At 42.0% G+C, this 23953-nt stretch overlaps 1 protein-coding gene across 1 annotated transcript in view; it reads right to left on the bottom strand.

Moving 5' to 3' along the window:
• Positions 1-23394, bottom strand: part of TDRD12 (tudor domain containing 12) — a 101109-nt gene extending 77715 nt beyond the window's left edge. The window contains exons 1-8 of the mRNA XM_073603895.1: positions 23371-23394; positions 20414-20563; positions 18134-18270; positions 15248-15367; positions 12647-12702; positions 8485-8570; positions 7507-8392; positions 4664-4978 (exon numbers count right to left, since the gene is read on the bottom strand). Of these exons, the coding sequence (XP_073459996.1) occupies positions 4664-4978; positions 7507-8392; positions 8485-8570; positions 12647-12702; positions 15248-15367; positions 18134-18270; positions 20414-20563; positions 23371-23394 (1774 nt within the window). The remainder of the gene's footprint in view (positions 1-4663; positions 4979-7506; positions 8393-8484; positions 8571-12646; positions 12703-15247; positions 15368-18133; positions 18271-20413; positions 20564-23370) is intronic.
• Positions 23395-23953: the final 559 nt, after the last annotated feature.

Genomic DNA, 23953 nt, shown 5'->3' on the forward strand with positions numbered 1-23953 from the left:
TTTTCTCTCACTTAATAATTTGTATATGGGACTGGAAGTGAAGGTAAATTTCCCCAATGGGACAGAGATGGCTAAAAAAAAAACAAAAAAAAAAAACATAACAGACAGGAGTTATAAATTATGACCCTCCTTTAATCTAATAATCTAAAACAAAAAAATAAAGGTTTTGCCTTTAGTTCTACTTGTACACTTATGGGACCACAAAAAGCTTCATATTCAAACAGCACTGTATCTAACTGCAATATTTATTTCTGGATAATATGTTAGTTCATTTGATTATTGACAAATAATCCTCTCTTTCTATGCAAAGACAGATGTCACTTCAAAACAAAACTTTATTTACAAATAACTGACAAACCTGATCTCAGCAGCAGCCCTTTCTGGGACATCTGTGTAAAGAATAACCAAAAAAAAAAAAAAAAAATGATTTTACTTTTGAGAATATTTATTAAAAAAACACCTAAGGACCAGGCCTTCTTTGACAGTTTTTGTTTACAAGTAAAAATCTGTGTTTTTTTGGGGTTTTTTTTGCTAGAAAATGACTTAGAACCCCCAAACATTACATATATTTTTTTAGCAGAGGCCCTAGAGAATAAAATGCCAGTCAATGCTATTTTTTAGGTCACATGGTATTTGCACAGTGATTTTTCAATTGAAAAAAATACACTTTAACGAAAAAAAAAAAAAAAACAAACACAATATATAACCCAATTTTGTTTTAAAATATGAAAGATGATATTACACTAAGTAAATAGATATCTAACGTCATGCTTTAAAATTACACACGTTCATGGAATAACCCAAACTATGGGCAACCGCTTTAAAAATGTTTACATAGGTGGGCGTGATCTACAAAAGCCTTTGCTTCTGCCTGCGAGCAGGGGGGGGCGCTTTAAACAATTTTTTTTTATTACTATCCCACCGGTTCTAAAAGAAATTCAGAGGCTAATCAGCCGCTCTAATCACTTTTAGCAGAAAGAGCGGAGGCGGATATAAATTTTAATACCAGAGTTATGGCATCTACAGTGCCTTGAAAAAGTATTCATACCCCTTGAAATTTTCCACATTTTATCATATTACAACCAAAAACGTAAATGTATTTTATTGGGATTTTATGTGACCAACACAAAGTGGCACATAATTGTAAAGTGGAATGAAAATGATAAATGGTTTACAAATATGTGAAAATGTGGCGTGCATTTGTATTCAGCCCCCTTTACTCTGATATCCTCATTAAGATTTAGTGGAACCAATTGCCTTCATTAATAAGTAAATAGAGTTCATCTGTGTGTGATTTAATCTCAGTATAAATGCAGCTGTTTTGTGAAGCCCTCAGAGGCTTGTTAGAGAACTTTAGTGATCAGCATCATGAGGGCCAAGGAACACACCAGACAGGTCAGGGATAAAGTTGTGGAGAAGTTTAAAGCAGGGTTAGGTTATAAAGAAATATTCCAAGCTTTGAACATCTCACGGTGCTCTGTTCAATCCATCATCCGAAAATGGAAAGAGTATGGCACAACTGCAAACCTACCAAGACATGGCCGTCCACCTAAACTGACAGGCCGGGCAAGGAGAGCATTCATCAGAGAAGAGCCAAGAGGTCCATGGTAACTCTGGAGGAGCTGCAGAGATCCACAGCTCAGGTGGGAGAATCTGTCCACAGGACAACTATTAGTCGTGTTCTCCACAAATCTGGCCTTTATGGAAGAGTGGTAAGAAGAAAGTCATTGTTGAAAGAAAGCCATAAGAAGACCAGTTTGCAGTTTGCGAGAAGCCATGTGGGGGACACAGCAAACATGTGGAAGAAGGTGCTCTGGTCAGATGAGACCAAAATTGAACTTTTTGGCCGAAAAGCAAAACGCTATGTGTGGCGGAAAACTAACACTGCACATCACCCTGAACACACCATCCCCACTGTGAAACATGGTGGTGGCAGCATCATGTGGTGGGGACGCTTTTCTTCAGCAGGGACAGGGAAGCTGGTCAGAGTTGATGGGAAGATGGATGGAGCCAAATACAGGGCAATCTTAGAAGAAAACCTGTTAAAAACTGCAAAAGACTTGAGACTGGGGGGAGGTTCACCTTCCAGCAGGAAAACGGCCCTAAACATACAGCCAGAGCTACAATGGAATGGTTTAGATCAAAGCATATTCATGTGTTAGAATGGTCCAGTCAAAGTCCGGAACTAAATCCAATTGAGAATCTGTGGCAAGACTTGAAAATTGCTAAAAAAATGAATAAAAACCAAGCGCTGATGTGGATAGATATGTGTGATATAAATAAATTGTGCTTAAAAATATATATATACCAATATAGTTAGTGCTATGAAAAAATCAGTAAATTAAAGCTGCTATCAATATAGGGTGATCAGATAACCAAACAAATAGTACTAAGTATAAAATTGATGCGCTTTAAATAAATAGCGTCCTAAACTCCTCCCACGCGTTACATCACTGAGTTCCTTGAAAAAGTCACGTGTCAGTGATGTAACGCGTGGGAGGAGCTTAGGACGTTCACTGCTGCAATACACCTGAAGGTTAACAGCAGCTGTTTCTCTATGGGAAACCTCGTCCACAGCGGCTGATTGCAATCTGCTTATTTGAATGCTTCTAATAGACCGGGAGTTTATGAGTGTATCTCTTGTCCCTGTTTTGCTTATGTACTATCTAGTAAGTTCACTGCACAATGATCTATTTTTTCTTTGCTTGCTTTGCATAAAACCTTTATCCTGAGAGCCGAATCACCAGCAGTATAATGGCTGAAGTGGGATGCAAGAAAAACTAAATATCCTGATACAAACGATCTAACCCAGTGAGTGAATCAATCTGGATTAAGGGAAGGAACTGTTTAATTATTTTTACTTTCTCCCACTATTTATCTCTGCCTGGACATTGTACTCAGAGTGTCATTATTATTTTATTTATATTCACCGTCACATCACCAATTTGAAGATTTATTTTGGCAATTTTAACACATGTATTAGCACCATAATTATTTATTTATTTTATTCACATGTATGCATTTTTTATTCCTGGATTTAAGCTTAGTCGCAGCAGCATATTGTGCACTATTTATTTAAAGCGCATCAATTTTATACTTAGTAAGAATTGAAAATTGCTGCTCACAGACGCTCTCCATCCAATCTAACAGAGCTTGAGATATTTTGCAAAGAAGAATGGGAAAAAATGTCCCTCTCTAGATGTACAAAGCTGGTAGAGACATCCCCAAAAAGACTTGCAGCTGTAATTGCAGTGAAAGGGGGTTCTACAAAGTATTGACTCCGGGGGGCTGAATACAAATGCACGCCACACTTTTCACATATTTATTTGTAAAAAATGTTGAAAACCATTTATCATTTTCCTTCCACTTCACAATTATGTGCCACTTTGTGTTGGTCTATCACATAAAATCCCAATAAAATACATTTACGTTTTTGGTTGTAACTGTTCAAATGTGGAAAATTTCAAGGGGTGTGAATACTTTTTCAAGGCACTGTAGCTGCAGCAATAACCCCAGTATTAAATGTCAAGGTAATGACGTATTTTTACAGTTAGGTGGTCAGAAAGTGGTTAAAGTTAGGGATGCACCGATATATCATCCGCTGAAGATTATTGGCTGAAAATAGGGTTATCTGTGTTTTGCCGACAGGAAAAAAAGATACCAATAATAGCCACCAAAAATCACACAATATTTTCATAGGTCATGTGACTCAAAAACCACATCAAAAACACAACATCGGTGCGTTTTTGATGCATTTTTGCTGCGCTTTCAATGCATTTCAATGGGGAGGTGCATTACACCGCAACGAAAACGCAAGGAACTAGTGTGAAGACATACATAGAATTTAAAGGGATGCATTTTTCTGAAACTTTTCTTGCGCTTTTTTTAATGCAAAAGCGCTTCAAAAACTAGTAATTAAAAAGTCGAATATAATACAAATTATACATAAAAAAAAATTTTATTTTTTAAAAACTGTCCATTTCGGTTTCAGGTTTTAGCCAAGTGCATTCAGAATTTTTGGTTTCAGTGCAGAATTTTCATTTCGGGGCACCAATAAAGTAATAACACCATAGCAGCTCACGTTTTGTCACATCATCAGCTATAAAAATGCTGATTTAGGCCTCTTGCACACAAGGGGGTATCTAGCTGCTGTGCATACCCCCCAATATTTCAAGACTTGAGGTGCATCCAAGAATGCCCATTTTTGTGTTATTATCAATAGGCTGCCAAAGGCACGGAATATACGCAAAAAGTGCTGCAGCACATTTCATTAAATCGCGCAGCACCAAAACCGCATGGTACTCCAGAACCATGCGGTTTTGGTGGCCACAAATGGGCCTGTGTTTGCTAGATGTGTGGGGGTGCCATTAAATATTAAACCTGAATGCATAGGGCCCTAAATGCAAGTACCACCTGGTACAGTGTTCAGGCCTATCTTTGACAGGCTGCAGGCAGAGGGGCTGGAATCAGTATCTCCTGGGTGCACTAAAACATCACGGGGGGGGGCGCACATAGCAGCTTAAATGCCCCCATTCGCATGGAGCCAGTGTTCTTGGCATATTATAAATATACAAGCAGACTATGAGTTACAGATGAATAATCTTGGCTTAAACAAATCCAAACCACTGGAAAAGTGTACAATTAAAACCAGAGAACAGCTTACCCTGAAAAAGCTTTGGGCCACATTTAATATTGTTCCAGGTAGAAGGTGTCACCGCCTCAGGACCGGTCATTATTTTCTGCTCCTGAATGCTTGAAGGCCGATTTGGCTTATCCAGTGAAAGCGATGCATTTCCATGCCGATTGTCTAAGAGTGGAGGTTCATCTGTCTGCAGGAGAACTGGAATGCTTCCATTTGGACTTCTCAAGGACTGAGTAGTACTATCTTTCGACAAGAAATCTGATGGTTTTCCACTCTGATTGGCCAAGAATGGTGGTTTCTCCTTGTGCGGGGCCGATCTACTTTCCTGCTGGATATCTGCAGAGAGAGGTTTATCTTTTGATAAGATTAACCACTTAAAGAGGAGGTCCGGCCCTTTTGTTTTTTTTTTTAAAGTCAGCAGCTACAAACACTGTAGCTGCTGACTTTTAATAAAGACACTTACCTGTCCAGGGAGCCCGCGATGTCGGCCCCCCCCGCGGCCGATCCGTCCATCGGATCGGCTGCCAGCGCCGCCATCCTAACTAAGGGAAACAGGCAGTGGAGTCTTACGGCTTCACTGCCAGTTTCCTACTGCGCACGCGTGAGCGCTCTGTGAATGGCCCCGTGGTTTTCTGGGAACACACAGTTCCCAGAAGGCAATGGGGCCACTCACCGAGGAGCAGGACACGCCGCGGAATAGGAAGAGGCAGAATAAAAAGACTGCCTAGCAACAAGGGTTTCAGGTAAGTTAATTTTTATTTTTTTTCCACATTTTTTTTTTTTTAAATTTTTTAAGATTTTTGATGCAATTTTTTTTTTTAGGGTGGCCCTCCACTTTAAGGACTGGGCCTATTTTTTCAAACTTGGTGTTTACAAGTTAAAATCATTTTATTTGCTAGAAAATTACTTAGAACCCCCAAACATTATATATAATTTTTTTCAGACACCCTAGAGAATAAAATGGCGGTCGTTGCAATACTTTATGTCACACTGTATTTGCGCAGCGGTCTTACAAGCGCAATTTTGTGGGAAAAAATACACTTTTTTGAATTGAAACAATAAGACAACAGTAAAGTTGGCCCAATTTTAATTCAATATTGTGAAAGATAATGTAACACCGAGTAAATTGATACCCAACATGTCATGCTTAAAAAAAATAAAATAATGTATTTTTTCCCCCAAAAAAAATTTCCCCTTTAAGACCATTGGGCGGAAGTGACGTTTGACGTCGCCTCCGTCATCCAATGTTATGGAGCCGAGTGGAGGCCATCTTTCCCTCACTCGGCTCCAGGCCTGTTAGGGGGTTGGATCGGATCATCTCCGGCACTACCGACGGCTCCGGTAAGCGGCGAAGACGACCGGAGCGCGGGGGGCACCTCTCCCACTGCCGATAAAAGTGATCTTGCGCCGAATCCGCCGCAGAGACAACTTTTATCTGAAAGAGGACCGCCCGCCTTTGAAAATACCGGAGTTATGGCAGCTATCTGCTGCCATAAATACCACGAAAAGAAAGCTCTATTTGTGTGAGGGAATAAAAGATAAAAATTTCATATGGGTACAGTGTTGCATGACCGCGCAATTGTCATTCAAAGTGTGACAGCGCCGAAAGCTGAAAATTGGCCTGGGCAGGAAGGGGGCAAAAGTGTCCGGTATTGAAGTGGTTAAATACCACCAAAAGAAAACACTATTCGTTTGAAAAAAATTACATAAATTTAATTTGGGTGCAGTGTTGTATGACCGCACAATTGTCAGTTAAAGTAGCACAGTGCCAAATAGCAAAAAATGGCCTGGTCATGGAGGGGGTGAAACCTTCCGGAGGCTCAAGTGGTTAAAGTGGTTGTAAAAATCAGAAATTAAATATGAACAAAACACATCCTTCTATAATGTGTAAATGTCTCTGTCCAAAACACTGAGTGTGATTTCTCCCTGCTGCCTCATTCCTCTGTTAACAGCATAAGTCACTTCTGACAGGTTTTCCTGACACCAAGAGAAAAAAAGTTGACTGGGAGGAGAGCTCCAGCAGACAGCCTGTGACTGATATCCTCAGCTCTGCATGTTCTCCTTGTACTGTGTGGGTGGTGTGCCCCCTCCCTCCAATCAGAGCTCAGAGCTGTCCTTACTGAGACCTGCATTGTGAGGCTTCAGATCCACGCCCCCTGCTTTTCAGAGCTGAGAGATGCTGTGAAAATTCTGATCTTTGAATGGCTGAAGAGGACAGATAGCAGCAGATAAACAGGTACAACTTATGTAGGAAGCAGAACACAAAGAAGGCGCTTCTATATGCAATAAAATAAGACTTTAATTGCCCAAAGGACGGTGACGCCCTCTTTGACATCACAGCCGAGTACCTGCGTTCCGCGCTGGTTCTAGCAGCGTGGTGGCTCTTGTTGGATATCTGAAACGCTGGTCAGTTAGGAAACACGCTGATGCCACAACATCTTAATGAAAACCTCCAGCTGGTCGTCTTATCTTATCAGACAAGCCTGTATGTTCTTCACTTCTTGGAAGTGTTTTTAACCATCCTATCTCCTTTTGACTTCTTTGTGGTCTGCTTTCTACCAGAGAGTTTGCTTTTCTCTAATGGAGTGTTGCTGATGTGCACTTCAAGACATCTGCCTGCTTTATCCCGTTTCCTCTTGCATCAAACTGTGAATTTATGATCCTAGGAGGGTCCATTTTACCTAGTGCACCCTATATCCCACCTTTTCTGAACAACTTATGTAGGAGGATTTGTTTTTATTTTTTTGTATCCTCTCATGCTAGTCACTTCAATGGGTATATGTGTGAGGGGTTTCAACCACTTTAAACATAAAGCTCTGCATAGTTACATCAAGGTGGGAAACAGAAATCTGTTCTGCACTTACCTGTAGTATGTCCTCCATCCAAACATCTCCATGCTGACCACAGGATTGGCTGCGATGCAATTTTGGGCGATTCTTTTGTTGGAACTTGGGCTTCTTCTTTACTCAGGGAAACAGATTTAACTCCATTCTGGTGTCCTGGTGACTGCAACTCTTTGAACATGGATGCATTTTGGTGTCCTGGGAATTGTAGCTCTTTGACCATAGATCCATTCTGGTGTCCTGGAGACTGAAGCTTTTTGACCATAGATCCATTCTGGTGTGCAGGTGACTGCAACTCTTTGACCATAGATCCATTCTCGTGTGCTGGTGACTGCAGTTCTTTGAACATGGATGCATTTTGGTGTCCTGGGAATTGTAGCTCTTTGACCATAGATCCATTCTGGTGTCCTGGTGACTGAAGCTCTTTGACCATTGGTGCATTCTGGTGTGCTGGTGACTGCAGTTCTTTGAACATGGATGCATTTTGGTGTCCTGGGAATTGTAGCTCTTTGACCATAGATCCATTCTGGTGTCCTGGTGACTGCAGCTCTTTGACCATAGGTCCATTCTGGTGTCCTGGTGACTTCAGCTCTTTGACCATAGATCCATTTTGGTGTCCTGGTGACCTCAGCTCTTTGACCATAGATCCATTCTGGTGTCCTGGTGACTTCAGCTCTTTGAACATAGATCCATTCTGGTGTCCTGGTGACTTCAGCTCTTTGACCATAGATCCATTCTGGTGTCCTGGTGACTGCAGCTCCTTGACCACGGGTCCATTCTCTTGTCCTGGTGACTGTATCCCATTGACCATGGGAATTATTGCATTTCCATTCACCTCGTCATCCACAGAATTGTCTTTGTAATAAGAAGCAAACTTTTTGGCCACTAGCTCGTCATTGACACAGAGCTTGAGAGAAAAACACAGGTATGGTAATATTCCCAATTTATTAAGTCAGTTTAGACAGTCAAATTTTATGGGTCATTACAAATCCCACTTACCACAGAGTCCTTAGTAGTAATATAAAGGTAAACACTTATGTAGTCATCCTTCACAGAACAGAAGTCAGCCTTGATCTTGGTTGCATCTAGGAGGGAAACAGAAAAACATCTAAAGTGACATAAAACCCGCAATCACCCTTTCACATATATGAGAACTTATTATAGCAGTATAAGAAAATCTAATTAGAACTGACTAAAAAAAAACGTATTTTATTCTCTATATAAGCTGGTCACGTAACCTTTATTCACTTGCTCCACCCCACAGTGTGCAATTGGTGGATGGTGAAAGCAGTAAACCTCGAAAATATCCTGTAGACATTACTGCAGGAGGTTTTCCCATGGCTGGCCAGTGCAAACTGGCACTGTTGCAGTCACATGGTTTCATAGATAAAAAAAATTTTAAAAAGTATTCTACATTTAATGAAAAAAATCATTAGTGTGTCAATAAACCCACATCTTAAAAAACAATAAATAAATGTTGCATTACATGCGGTTTATCCTCACTCAGTCACTATGAGAATTTTCTGTATTCTGCAAAAACCTGGTTGATCCTGCTGTTCTCTATCTCCCCCTTCTGTTCATGTCGCCAATTCAGCTAAGGATTTGGCAGTGCAGTGTTAGCAACTCTGCACATGCTCAGTCTTCAGTGACTTTTATTTCCACCCTATCACATCTGAGCAACCCATGTGACTACAGAGTCACACATGTGGGCGTATACACAATGGTCAATGACAGCCCACTCCCTCCCTCCTCCTCCATGCCCACTAACCAGCTAAACACAAACACAGAGGAGAGGAGACATGTCGTTTGTTCCTACTATGTAGGAACAGCAAAATGTCTCCTCTCCTACTCAGTCCGATCCTCATATAGTTAGAACACACTGAGGGAACACATATTTAACCCCTTAATTGCCTAGTGTTAACCCCTTCTCTACCAGTGTCATTTACACAGTAATCAGTGCATTTTTATAGCTCTGATCGCTGTATAAATGTCAATGGTCCCAAAAATGTGTCAAAAGTGTCCGATCTGTGCCCCGCAATGTTGCAAAAAAAAAAAAAAAAAAACGCAGATCACCGCCATTACTCGTAAAAAAAAAAATTACTAAATAAAAAAATTGCCATAAGTTTTTTCCATAGTTTGTAGACGCTATAACTTTTGCACAAACCAATCAATATGCGCTTATTTTTTTTTTAAATAAAAATATGTAGAATATATATTGGCCTAAACTGATGAAGAAATTTGTTTTTTAAAAACATTTTTGGGGATATTTATTGTAGCAAAAAGTAAAAAATATATATATATATTTTTTTTTTTTTTAATTGTCGCTCCTTTTTTGTGTATAGCGCAAAAAATTAAAATCGCAGAGGTGATTAAATAGCACCAAAAGAAAGCTCTATTTGTGGAAAATAAGGACGCAAATTTCATAAGGATACAGCATTCCATGACCGCACAATTACCAGTTAAAGCGATGCAGTGCCAAATTGTAAAAAGTGCTCTGGTCAGGAAGGGGGTAAAACCTTCCGGGGCTGAAGTGGTTAATAAGCAACCTTTCAAGCTATTATTTGTACCTAAAAAAAACGACTGTAATACATCTAATTTAATAATAGTATTTTGATCGGTAGAGGTGGAACTTGTTCTGATGGACAGCTCCAGTCATCACGTAGGGCGCATAGGAGAAAAGAGGGAGCGAATGCCAATAAAGTAATCAGAGCCGCTCCACATGATTCTCTTTATCACTTATGGGGAGGCTCCAGCTGCTTGAGAGACATTTGCGCTCTCTTTGCGCTTATGAACCCCACATGACAACTCTGGCTGTCCATCAGAATAAACTCCACCTCCACTGGTCAAATTATTATTTAATGATACTACAGTTGTTATTATAGGTAAGGACCCTTTCACACAGGATGTCCGAATAGGTCCGCCTGTCAAGTTTTACCTGATCGGACACTCTAGTGGAGCGGCGGAGCAGACACATGTGCGCTGACACCGGCCGCCTTTCGATCTGATCCTGTCCGCCAAAACTAGACGGATGGTGGTCCTATTTTCCATTCGTCCAGCCGATCGAGTGGCATTGAATAATAAACAGACAGGCGGTCTGTTTCCATCCAATTTCCCCATAGAGAAGAGCGGTACTGTGTCCATGTCTGCCCTGAACAGCAGAGCGGACCTATCATCCGCCTGCTCAGCGGGGATCAGCGGAGTGATCCCTCACTGAGCAAGCAGATTCTGTTACAAAGGCCTGTGTGAAAGGGGCCTAAAAATATTGAAGTGAAGGGTTGTTTATTAATTATTTCATGCAGAAAATCAATGGCTTCTCAACAGGCAGTAGAGGGAAGCATGTGCACCAAGAGTGGCAACGCAGCGGCCACAAGATCGGCTTCAATGATGTTGACACTGACAATGTGGCAGTGCATGTAAGCAGCAGGATCAACCAGGTATTATTAAAAAAAAAACAAACAAATGGATGATAACATGCATATGCACACAGGTATAAGACCTAACTTTAAAAGACACATATAAAAAGAATTTTTGGTTTACTGACACTTAAAAGTGCATCTAAACCCAAAAGCAAAAATGCAGCCTACCAATCTTTAAATGTGCTTGCTGCATTATATTTCTTTTTTTCATGGTTTTTTTTTTTTTTGCACCTGGTGATCCCACCAGTAACACGCTCCACTCCTGTATCTGTGGAAGAGAAGCGATGTTGTCACCCTAGGACAGGAAGTGGTTTAGAACTACAGACCACTCCCCTCACCTCCATTTCCATAAAATAGGGAGGAGTTCTGTACTTCACAGAGAAGAATTAGGCAGGGTTGATAATGCTTGTGATAACACTGCAGAGTGCACAGAAGAGCACTGCATTTCTGGTAGGATCAACAGGCATGGTACAGTAAAACCTTGGTTTGTGAGCATAATTCCTTCCAGAAACATGCTTGTAATCCAAAGCACTTGTATATCAAAGCTTTTTTTTTTTACAGGGTATAAAAAGAGAAGAGAGGAACCTGTAAGTGTAGCAATAAGTTACTAAATGTTGTACCTTCATTAAATGTAACCATATTGCTACACTTAGTGGCTCCTCTCTTCCTTTTTATACTCCAGTTGTGACATGACGCTACTCTTATATCAAGACATCGCTTGTATATCAAGGCAAAATTTATTAAAACATTTTGCTTGTCTTGCAAAACGCTCTCAAACCAAGTTACTCTCAAACCAAGGTTTTACTGTATATGTAAATAGACCAACTTGGAACAAATAGGAGAAGCTCATTTTTAAAGTGGACGTAAACCCTCACATAGACCCAGTGAAGTGAACAGCCTCAGATGATAGACAGAAATTAAACAAATCTCCCTATATAAGTTGTATAAGATGTATATCTGCTGTCTTCAGCTTTATATATTCTTTAGAAAGTTCAGATTCTGTTAGAATTTTTACTTCCTCATTCAGCAGTAGGAGTGGAATCTTGGCATACACCCTGAGAAAGGCATACCCCCCCCCCCCCCCCCCAACATAGGCAGAGGAACAAAGATACTTTCAGAGCTGTGCTGTAAATAGACAAGCTCTCTGCTAATCTATTTATAGCACCCACCCGACACAAATTTCCAGCTGCTTTTATCTCCTGTGTCTGAGAAGTTATCATGCACAGCAGAAAATCATGGGACTTAGGGCTTCACAGAGAGATAAGTAAACACTGCAGATATATGTCAAATTTCATGAATCGGGTTTACATCCACCCTAACCACTTCAATACCAGACACTTTCCCCCCTTCCTGACCAGGCCAATTTTCAGCTTTCAGCGCTGTCACTTTTTAAATGACAACTGCCTGGTCATGCTACACTGTACCCAAACAAGTTTTTTATTATTTTGTTCCGACAAACAGAGCTTTCTTTTGGTGGTATTTGATCACCTCTGCTTTTTCTTTTTGCTAAATAAAATTTAAAAAAAAACACAAAAAAAAACGAAAATTTTGAAAAAAAAAAAAGTTTTTCTTTGCTTCCGTTATAAAATTTTGTAAATAAGTACGTTTTCTCCTTCACTGACAGGTGCTTATGAGGCTACACTGACGGGCACTGATAAGGCGGCACTGATGAGGTGGCACCAATGAGTTCAAGAATCTGAACATTCCTATACACACAAAGGCAACTATTAGCGAAAGATAGTTACCCTCCAAGAGCTGATGGAAATAAGAAATAGCAGCCAAGTCCCAATCCTTTCTTGGCCTAAAAGAAACACATCAATCACACTGTGTGAAATTAAAGGATTTGCACAGACATGCACATATACAGTGGATTTCTTTATTTCAATCTGTCAAGGGGCCATAAAAAAATTCTAGATGGCAAAAAATAAAAAAAATTTATGCATGCAGGTAAACAACACCTTCTGTGTGCCGCAGCTCCTCTCCAATACTTACCTGAGCCCCCTCTCGATCCCGCGATGTCCAGGAGAGCCTTGCCTCTTTGGGGACTCGCAGTCCTGATTGGCTTTTGGCAGCAGCAGAAGCCAATGGCTCCTGCTGCTGTCAATCACAGCCAGTGAGCCGTTTAGGGGAGGGGTTGGGGCCGAGCCGCAGCTTCGTGTCTGAATGGACACACACAGAGCAGCAGCTAGGTTTGGGTGCCCCCATATCAAGCTGCTTGCTGTAGGGGCACTCAACAAGAGGCAGGGGCCAGGAGTGCCGACATGGGACTCGAGAAGAGGAGGATCCGGGCTGCTCTGTGCAAAACCGCTGCGCAGAGCAGGTAAGTATAACATGATTGTTATTTTTTAATAAAAAACAAGACTTTAATATCACTTGAACTTCAAGCACACAGCTTCAAGTACACAGATGAGATACCAACAAGGGAGCCGTTTTGTCCTATCCATCCACATGGTTAGTAAGGTTGAATAAAGACACCAGTCCATCCAGTTCAACCTGAGTGAGTGTGGGTGCGTGTCTACAATTATCCCTATTTATTTAAGGTACCCATATAGTGCCGTCAATTTACGAAGCGCTCCACACATATATTGCACATTCACATCAGTCCCTACCCTCAAGGAGCCCACAATCCAAGGTCCCTATGTCACATTCATATACTGAGGCCAATTTTGGACAGAAGCCAATTATCCTACCAGCATGTCTTTGGAGTTTGGGAGGAAACCGGAGTACCCGGAGGAAACCCACACAGGCACAGGGAGAACATGCAAACTCCAGGCAGGTAGTGTCGTGGTTGGGATTCGAACCAGCGACCCTTTTTACTGCTATGCGAGAGCGCTACCCACTTCACCACTGTGCCGCCCCTGTACACAGCTCTGTCTGGCAGGGCAGGAATGCTGATTTTTTTTTCTCTGCACTGCTCCTTGTTAACACACGAGCAGCGTAGCACAACTGATTTATTCCTAGAGCGGTTTCTCCCTCTCCCAGTCTAAGCTCTTTTGTACAAGGGCTGAAAGAGGTCAATACAAAGTGAAAGTCAGTTGCTTAAAGCTGAAGTTTAGGTATGATTTTTATAACGTACAGTAGTTACATTGGTCCAGCTTGGACCAAGGTTAGTATGCAGATCTCATACCTGACCCATGTCTGTGTAAGCAGCAAATCGTTGTAGAGTAGACGTTCTTTGACTGGACATGGTAAAATAATGTGATGTCACCGACCAGCCCCCTCTACCTCATCCAAACAGTGTTTTGCTGCTTACACAGGGATCAGTCACATATGAAATCTGCATACTTTCATTGGTTGTCACTGGACCAATATAATAATGCAATAAAATCATACCCAAAAACATCAGCCTTAAAAAGGAGGAAACGTATGGCCCAAGTGCTTTAGGCCATACTTCTCCTGTGGGTCACAAGAGTGCCCTTAGTTCTGCACTTCTGTGACCCATATTTAGCCGACAGAAGGCTATAGCCCACTGATGGCTGACGTCACAGAGCCGCTCCAGGCTTTGCAGGGATCCCAACAATAATGTCAGGATCTGTCCAGATGCCTGGCTGGCAGCTGGGCTCAGTCTCTCAGCATGCCTCTGAAAGCCTGAGCCAGCCACTCCTTCCCCTCAGTGCTCCAGCCAACGCTGGAGGGGCAAAACAGAGAGCTGGTGACTGACAGTCACTGTTCTGCTCACTGAAGACTGAGAACCGAGTGGTCATGTGATCGCTCAGTTCTCGGTCTCAGAGCTGGCAGGGGACAGCTGCAGCATCGGATCGATGCTGCAGCCATTTATGTGAGAATGTATGTATGGTTTTTTGTTTATTCCCCCTGCACTTTTTTTTTTTAAAGAAGAACTTCATCTGGTGCAGGGGTAACATCATCCTCGCTAAGGCGAGAAATAAGTAAGTAGGAGGGGGGTACCACCGAAAAAAAAAAAAAAAAGTGTCAAATACGGCAATTTTCCTTTTTCTGGTGCCAAATAATGGCAGCATACATGTGATGGTGGTATGCTGCTTTGTTGGAAGACTGTATCAAAATACTTACTGTAATTTTCCTTTTCATTTTTTTTATTTTTCTAACGCTAACCCATGGCAGCATACTATCACATGCCAGGAAAAAACGCACTCACTCCCCGCAAAAAAAACAAACAAAAAAACTGATGTGATTACAGGTGAAAGTCTGCTTTGAATAATTTAGTGATGTAATAAAGCTTCCCCTCTATATATGTGCTTGTTTTAAAAAATGCAACAAGAATGAATATACTTAAAAAAATGTAATTAAATCTATTTATTAATCTTCTGTATATACAAACACAGACCTATCCTCTACCAGTGGTAATTATATTGTGGTATTAAACTCACCGAAAGTCCATTTTGTTCTCGTACACGTTGAAGCCGAGAGAGATCGGCTGGATCTGGTGTAACTTAAATTTCTTTGCTCGAAATGGCAGCCGATAATATTCTTCTATAGGGAATCGAATGCTGCGTACAGAGAGGGAAACACATGCATAATGTTGAAGAATGGCAACAGACTGAGATACAGACAAAAAGACAGAACTACGTTTCATAAGGCACTTAAGGGGCCTCTGCCTATGACAGCAGTACAGGAGGAGGAGAGTTTACAAGGATCATGTACTGGGGATGGCCAACTTCTAATTAACCGCTTGCCGACCAGCCGCCGTCATTATACTGCGGCAGGTCGGCACGATCCCGCGAGCTGTCGTAGCTGTACGTTGGCTCGCGGGATCTAGATAGCAGGCGCGCGTCCGTTGCATTGCGGGGGTGCCGATGCTCGTGGCCGACGGTCACGAGAGGCAGAACAGGGACGTGTGTGTGTGTGTAATTTTTTGCTATTCAGCACTGCGCTACTTTAAATGGCAATTGCATAGTCAGGCAACACTGTACCCAAATTAAATGTATGTAATTTTTTTTTCACAAACAGAGCTTTTTTTTGGTGGTATTTGATCATCACTGGGTTTTTTTTTTTTTTTTTTATGTTTTGCTATATAAATGAAAAAAAAAAAAGAAAAATTAAAAAAAAAAAAAAAAAAAAAAAAAAAAAAAACACAACAACATTTTTTTTTCTGCTACAAAACATATCCAATACATTTTTTTTTAAATCATATTTCTTCATGAATTTAGGGCAAAATTTATTCTGCTACATGTCTTTGGTAAAAAAAACAATCTTTTTGATTTATAGCGTCTGGCTTAGATACTAGAATTTTTTTTTCTTTTTTATGCTAGTAATGGCGGTGATCAGCGACTTATACTAAGACTGTGATAGTATGGCGGACAATCTGACACTAGCAGACGCTGGCTGGGGGGTATATTAACTGACTCAGAATGACATCAATAGTGACACAAAAACAGTGATCGGTGCTAATACTATACACTGTCACTGTACTAATGAAACTGGCTGCGAAGTTGTTAACACCTGGGGCGATCAAAGGGTTAAATGTGTGCCTAACTCTGTGCAATATGTGTGTTATGTGCTGCTTTTACTAAGTGATCTTGCTGTTTCTATCCCTGCTTTGCAGGGAATAAAAAAAAACACCAAGATCGCCTGTCACTATTTGGAGCTCTGTATTGTTTACCACACAGAGCTCCCTTTCCCTTAGTGATGGATCGATCATTGGCCGGCACCCGCTGATCGGCTTGTGCTGTGACTAATAACAGCACAGCCGGGGCAGTGGGTACCCGCTCCCTACCCGGAAGCGCATGTCACGTATCAGATATGTGACCCAGAGCAGGGAGGCCGCTTTGACGACATAGACGCTGGTTAGGCGGTCAGCAAGCAGTTAAAATAGTGCAGTGCTGAATAGCAAAATACTTCCTGGTCATGAAGGGGGTACAACCTTCCAGAAGCCAAGTGGTTAATAGGTTTACCAGTATAATAACAAGCATTTTAAAAAATGACAACTGTTAATGAAACAAACAATGTGCTTTAACAAAAATAAGTGTCATCCAAGGTTTACATCCCTAACCACTTCAATACTGGGCACTTTTACCCCCTTCCTGCCCAGGTCAATTTTCAGCGCTGTCACATTTTGAATGACAATTGCGCGGTCATGCAACACTGTACTCAAACTACATTTTTATCATTTTTTTTCACACAAATAGAGATTTCTTTTGGAGGTATTTAATCACCACTGGGTTTTTTTATTTTTTACTAAATAAATGAAAAAAAGACAGAACATTTTCTGTTATAAAATCTTGCAATTAATATTCTTTCTGCATAAATTTAGGTCAAAGTTTATTCTACATTTCTTTGCTGAAAATAACCCAAATCAGCGTATCCTGATGTATTGATGGCCCTGACTGACAGTACAAATACAACCAAATGACCCCTTTTTTGGGGTAGACAGTCCAAGGTATTTATTATGAGGCATAGCAAGTTTTTTGAAGTTTTACTTCTTTACTTTTTTGTCACAATTATTTGGAAAATGAAGAAATTAAGAAAAAAAAAAAAAAGGATTTTCATAATTTTTTTTTTTTTTTTTACCTACTGTAACTGGTACAGTACAGCATTATCATATGGTGTGGTGGTGATCAGGGACACTGACTGGGGAGAGCATGTAAAAAAATAAATGAAATTAATTTTTTTTTATTACTATTTTTTTCTAACACTCTGAGACCAGAGCAATAGTGTTACTATAGTAACACTATACTTCTCTAAAGAAGTAATCGTATTTTTTTTTTTTTTTTTTTTACACATTATGATTGCTTAAAGCAGTGAATTTCATTGCTATAAGCAAGCATTTTACTGAATGAAATTGATTCAGTTTGTTTTTCTGTGATTGGCCAGAGATAATCACATGGTTCAGAGGAGTTTTATTGGTCCTGTCTGTATCACGTGATCACTGTGACCAATCGGAGCTAGCAACACAATTGTACAAAAAAAATGGCATGAAGGGAAGCCATCCATTGTTTACATTAGTCATGTGATCTTCTGCGATTGGTCACAGCAGACACATAACATGGTCAGTGGACCAATACAGTGCTCAGCCATTGACTGTGTCCGGTGGACATGGCCAATACAGTGCTCAGCCATTGACTGTGTCCGGTGGACATGGCCAATACAGTGCTCAGCCATTGACTGTGTCCGGTGGACACAGGCGGTGACAGATCACGCAGCTGTGCGGCCACGGGAGAGGTGCATTCTGGGAGGACGTCATATGACGTCCTCCCAGAACAATAGTGCTGATGAAGGTGTTAATGTATAAAGGAAAAAGAGAACTATCCACATACTCTGACTTTTTGATCGGTGTGAACACGGCATGATCCAGAAGAAAACACTCAACCAATTCGTCCTTAGCGCTGCAAGTGTCGGATTCCAGAACTGCCCGGCACCAGCTCTTCAGTTCTTCACAGAATACCATACACCGCTGCAAAAAAATACAAGATTTAAGTTATAAAAGTTTTGCAGTAAAGGTCTCCATAAAATATTAGGGCCTCTCCCCCATTCTATAGAGCAGAACTTGGCGAACCTTAGCACCCCAGATGTTTTCGAACTACATTTCCCATGATGCTCATGTACTCTGCAATGTAGTTGAGCATCATGGGAAATGTAGTTCCAAAACATCTGGGGTGCCAAGGTTCGCCATCACTGCTATAGAGCAACAAAAAAACTTAAGTAATAAAAAAAAAACTGTCAGGAAGAAGTTAATAAACCTTTCCTCTGGCTTAGGTACTGCAAGGGGTAATGCCACAATGTTTCCGAAGAGTAATTTAAACTCTCTGGAAGACATGATAGCAAAGTGTACCATTGTGTTATAGCAACATCTGAGCTACTCAGCATTACCCGGGATCTCACCTGAAGGAGTGCAACGTTTCCTTTTCCTAGGCACTAGGCAAATATTCCTTTACAGTTTTTTTTTTTTTTTTTTAAAGGAGTTGTAAAGGCAGAAGGTTTTTTATCTTAATGCATGAAGATAAAAAACCTTTTATGTGTAGCAGCCTCCCCAGCACCCCCTTAATTATTTACCTGAGCCCCATCTCTCTCCAGCGATGTCCATGAATGTCTAAGCCGTCCGGGACACTCCTCCCGATTGGCTGAGATACAGCAGCGGCGTCACTGTCTCCCGCGGTTGTCAAAGTCCATCAGCCAATCAGGGGAGAGGGGGCAGGGCTCCGTGTCTGTATGGTTTATTTCGCAAATGAAAGGAACACAAAATAACTGTCAATCTCCCTCGGTCTGGGGCTCCATACAAGATCTCACCTCATGGAGTTTCAATGATCGTGAGAACGGTGAGGAATCAGCCCAGAACTACACGGGAGAATCTTGTCAATGATCTCAAGGCAGCTGGGACCAAAGTCACCAAGAGAACAATTGGCAACACACTACGCCGTGAAGGACTGAAATCCTGCAGCACCCATAAGGCCCCCCTGCTCAAGAAAGCACATGTACAGGAACGTCTGAAGTTTGCTAATGAACATCTGAATGATTCGGAGGAGAACTGGATGAAAGTGTTGTGGTCAGATGAGACCAAAATCAAGCTCTTTGGCATCAACTCAACTCTCTGTGTTTGGAGGAGGAGGAATGCGGCCTATGACCCCAAAAACACCATCCCCACCATCAAACATGGAGGTGGAAACATTATGATTTGGGGGTGTTTTTCTGCTAAGGGGTCAGGACAACTTCACCGCATCAAAGGGACGATGGACCGTCAAATCTTCCCTCAACCACGGCATTGAAAATGTGTTGTGGATGGGTATTCCAGCATGACAATGACCCAAAACACACGGCCAAGGCAACAAAGGAGTGGCTCAAGAAAAAGCACATTAAGGTCCTGGAGTCTCCAGACCTTGATCCCATAGAAAATATGTGGAGAGAGCTGAAGGTTCGAGTTATCAAATGTCAGCCTCGAAAACCTTAATGACTTGGAGAGGATCTGCAAAGAGGACAAAATCCCTCCTGAGATGTGTGCAAACCTGGTGGCCAACTACAAGAAACATCTGACCTCTGTGACTGTCAACAAGGGTTTTGCCACCAAGTCATTTTAGCGAAGGGGTCAAATACTTATTTCACCCATTAAAATGCAAACCAATTTATAAAACTTTTTTGAAATGTGTTTTTCTGGATAGTTTTGTTGTTATTTTGTCTCTCACTGTTAAACTAAATCTACCATTAAAATTATAGACTGATCATTTCTTTGTCAGTGGGCAAACGTACAAAATCAGCAGGAAATCAAATACTTTTTTCCCTCACTGTAACTGTTGTCTTTATCAGCTTCAATTTGTTACTGTGTCCAAATCTAAACCCCCTCCCCCTCAATTAATAATTCTGCTGTTCAAAAGGTGTCTCTGTTGCTCCTTCATCCAGAGTGTAGGCACCCTAAGGCAGGGTATAGGTTACGGGTCAGATCAGGAGGTAAAACCAGAAGAGAAAAAAGCCTGTAAAAGAAAAACGAATGCAGCCGCCACATCTAACGATTGGTAAGCTGCAATATGATACATTTTTGGTTCTGGGTTTAATACCGCTTTAAACTGACAGATTGATTATTTTCAAAAACAAAGTCCAAAAGTTACCTGCTCAATGGAAAGCGAGGCCGGCCTCAACTCTTCAACGTCTCGGTATTTATGGCCGTACAGCATATTAAGCTCCAGAAACAGCTGTTCATACTCCTCGCCTTCCTTCAATCCCAGAATCTTGCAGAAGAAGCAGCTTGGATTGATCACCTGTATGAGAGTCACATCATTACCCGTCATATGAAGCACACCAACCACAAACTAAGAGCCTTTTCACACAGGAGAGCCAATCAAATCTCCCTGTCAGTTTTTCAGGCAGATCTGATCAGAAGGTCCATGCATTCCTATGGACCAGCGAGTGTAAATGGACTTGAGTCTGTTTACACCGGTTTACCTCCAGGTCTGATCACACCTGCTAAAAAAAAAAAAAAAAAAAAAAAATGGAGGAAGACCGCATCCTCTTCTATTTAGGTGGACTGGATCAGAGGCAGCCGGGTATAAACGAACAATGGAGTCTGTTTACTCCAGGCCACCCAAAGAGCAGAGCGGGCTCTAGCCTCAGCTTGCAGAAGCCCTGCTGATCAGAACGGAAGATGCCTGTGTGAAAAGGCCCCTAAGTAATGAAAAGCATGCTGCTAAAGAGTAGGAAATTATCAAGAATCTCTGCAATATTTAAAGGAAATAGTAGAGGGCACCAGCTAAGTGCAGTATATAAAAAAATAATTTATTAAAAATAACAGGTGGCAACTCACAAGTGGCATAAGGATAGCAGCATGTCATCCACACAGTGCTGCTATCTATTGAGCCTCAGTGTGTCTTCAGAAGCCAAAAAGCAGATGCTGTCAGGAACGCAAGCCAGGAAGCAGACGCCGCTGTCAGGAGCGCAAGCCAGGAAGCAGACGCCGCTGTCAGGAGCGCAAGCCAGGAAGCAGACGCCGCTGTCAGGAGCGCAAGCCAGGAAGCAGACGCCGCTGTCAGGAGCGCAAGCCAGGAAGCAGACGCCGCTGTCAGGAGCGCAAGCCAGGAAGCAGACGCCGCTGTCAGGAGCGCAAGCCAGGAAGCAGACGCCGCTGTCAGGAGCGCAAGCCAGGAAGCAGACGCCGCTGTCAGGAGCGCAAGCCAGGAAGCAGACGCCGCTGTCAGGAGCGCAAGCCAGGAAGCAGACGCCGCTGTCAGGAGGACAAGCCAGGAAGCAGACGCTGCTGTCAGGTGCACAAGCCAGGAAGCAGGTTGCCGCTGTCAGGAGCACAAGCCAGGAAGCAGAGGCCGCTGTCAGGAGCACAAGCCAGGAAGCAGGTGACGCTGTCAGAAGCACAAGCCAGGAAGCAGGTGACGCTGTCAGGAGAAGAAGCCAGGAAGCAGGTACCGCTGTCAGGAGAAGAAGCCAGCAAGCAGATACAGCTGTCAGGAGAAGAAGCCAGCAAGCAGATACCACTGTCAGGAGAAGAAGCCACGCTTCCTACGTTGAGGCCCTTCCAGGGTGACAACACTTCCAGCCTTGTTTCTCCAAATCAGAAACTTTGCAACAGTTTGCAGCAAAAATTTGAAAACAGTATAAAAACATTTCACCTCACAGCATGAAACATACAGTAGATTTGGGGTTGTATTTTTCCCTGCCATCAGTCATTTTATGAAAGAACACATCCCCAGCATCCCTTTAGACATGCATTCTCAAGCAAATGATCGGCAGATTGCACAGCTAGAGTCTGTAGCACCCAGAGGTCAGCAGGCACATCTAACGGGGTGCTTGGCATGTGTTCATTCACATAACGCTCTTCTGAGGCAGGGTGCAGTGACACCGGCCGATTGCTGATTGCAGAGACAAGTAGACAGACCCCAGCGATTACTGAGTCACAAGAGAGGTATTTCTTAAAAACAAATTTATTTGAATATTTATTTGACTGAACAGAACAATTTATATTGCTGATGGTGAGGCACAAGGGAGGGGCATTAGATGCATATAATATACTTTGCAAATGTGCAATCTTTATAATAAAGTACAGCGATTTTCTTTAGAAATGTGCTGGTGGAGTGCTACTTTTCTGAATAGAAGAGTATTTAAAAAAAAAAAAAAAAAAATCGATAGGAGAGCTGGGTCATGTGACCTGTCAAAGTCACATGACTTGACAGCTCTCCATCAGTCATGGAGCTCTTTATGCTGCAAAAAGGGAAAAAAGAACTCCGTTAGAAACTGCAGGTTACACAGCATGGTCTGCATTTTATGAATAGGTCATGGTGAGCATATCCCAGCAAAAATGTTATAAAGCATGTATGGGGGTTATCTGCTCTCTATTATAAATTGGCCCTTAAAGGAATTGTAAAGGCAGAAGGTTTTTTATCTTAATGCATTCTATGCATTAAGATAAAAAGACTTCTGTGTGCAGCAGCTGCCCCAGCACCCCCCTAACACTTGCCTGAGCCCCATGTCTGTCCAGCGATGTCCGAGACTCTCCCTCTTGATTGGCTGAGACACAGCAGTGGCGCCATTGGCTACCGCTGCTGTCAAAGTCAGTCAGCCAATCAGGAGAGAGAGGGAGCGGGGCCGGGCCACAGCTCTGTGTCTGAATGAACACAGGGAGCTTTGACTCAGCTCGGGTGCCCCCATAGCAAGATGCTTGCTGTGGGGGCACTCCACAGGAGGGAGGGGCCAGGAGCACAGAAGAGGGACCCGAGAAGAGGAGGATCCGGGCTGCTCTGAGCAAATCCACTGCACAGAGCAGGTAAGCATAACATGTTTTATTTATTTTTTCAATTAAAAAATGACTATAAGTGATGTCAGGTTGGGGATGAGTGGAGATGCAGAAGTCAGTAACTGGGAAAGTGGAGGATTTGCTAGGAGAGGAAGATGAAAAGGAAAACTGATGTAGAGATCCTAAAATGGACACTGAAGGCCAGGCCCTCAACATAGGACCTCTATGGAAAGATGTATCTCTATAAAGAGACGTTTGTTGTATTAAAAAAAAAAAAAAGAATAAAGGTATTTTAAATGGGAAAGGTCCTCAAAACTCAACTCTTACCTTTATCACCGATAACTCATACATGTCTGAAGTCAAATGTCTGAGGTCAATCAGATGAAATCTCTCTAAACTTCTGTAACAGAGAAACAAATATACATACAATTAGAGCGGAACTGAATTCTACAAAGGCAAAGGACTAGTCACCACTCACCAACGCCTGTGGTCTCCCTGCAGCTGATATTTTCCCACTGGTGACTTACCATGGCCTATTCTGCACTGTTTCTGTACAGAGGCGGCCATCTAGGTAGAGGCAGGGCTTTGCTTCCTCTCACCAAATCCTCAAGCAGGGAGAACAGTGAGCGACACAATAGTGACATCACTATATCTCACTCAAAACCTCTGGAGACTAGCAGTCAGAGGCTACAAAAAAGGAGAGCCTAGGCACACTTACATATCAGGAAGTGCACTGCTATTTTTCAGGACTTCCAGAAATAAGGTCGATTTTTCAAGGTATTGCTTAGGCCTCATATACAATGCTGCTGCTAAACGGACGTTTAGGAGCAGTTGGGCATTTTTTTCAACTGCTCCTGAATTCTCCTCTATGTTATCTTATCTTATCATGTACACAGGGTCATTTATAGTC

The sequence above is a fragment of the Aquarana catesbeiana genome, linkage group LG11 (assembly GCF_042186555.1).
Source record: "Aquarana catesbeiana isolate 2022-GZ linkage group LG11, ASM4218655v1, whole genome shotgun sequence".
Lineage (NCBI taxonomy): Eukaryota > Metazoa > Chordata > Amphibia > Anura > Ranidae > Aquarana > Aquarana catesbeiana.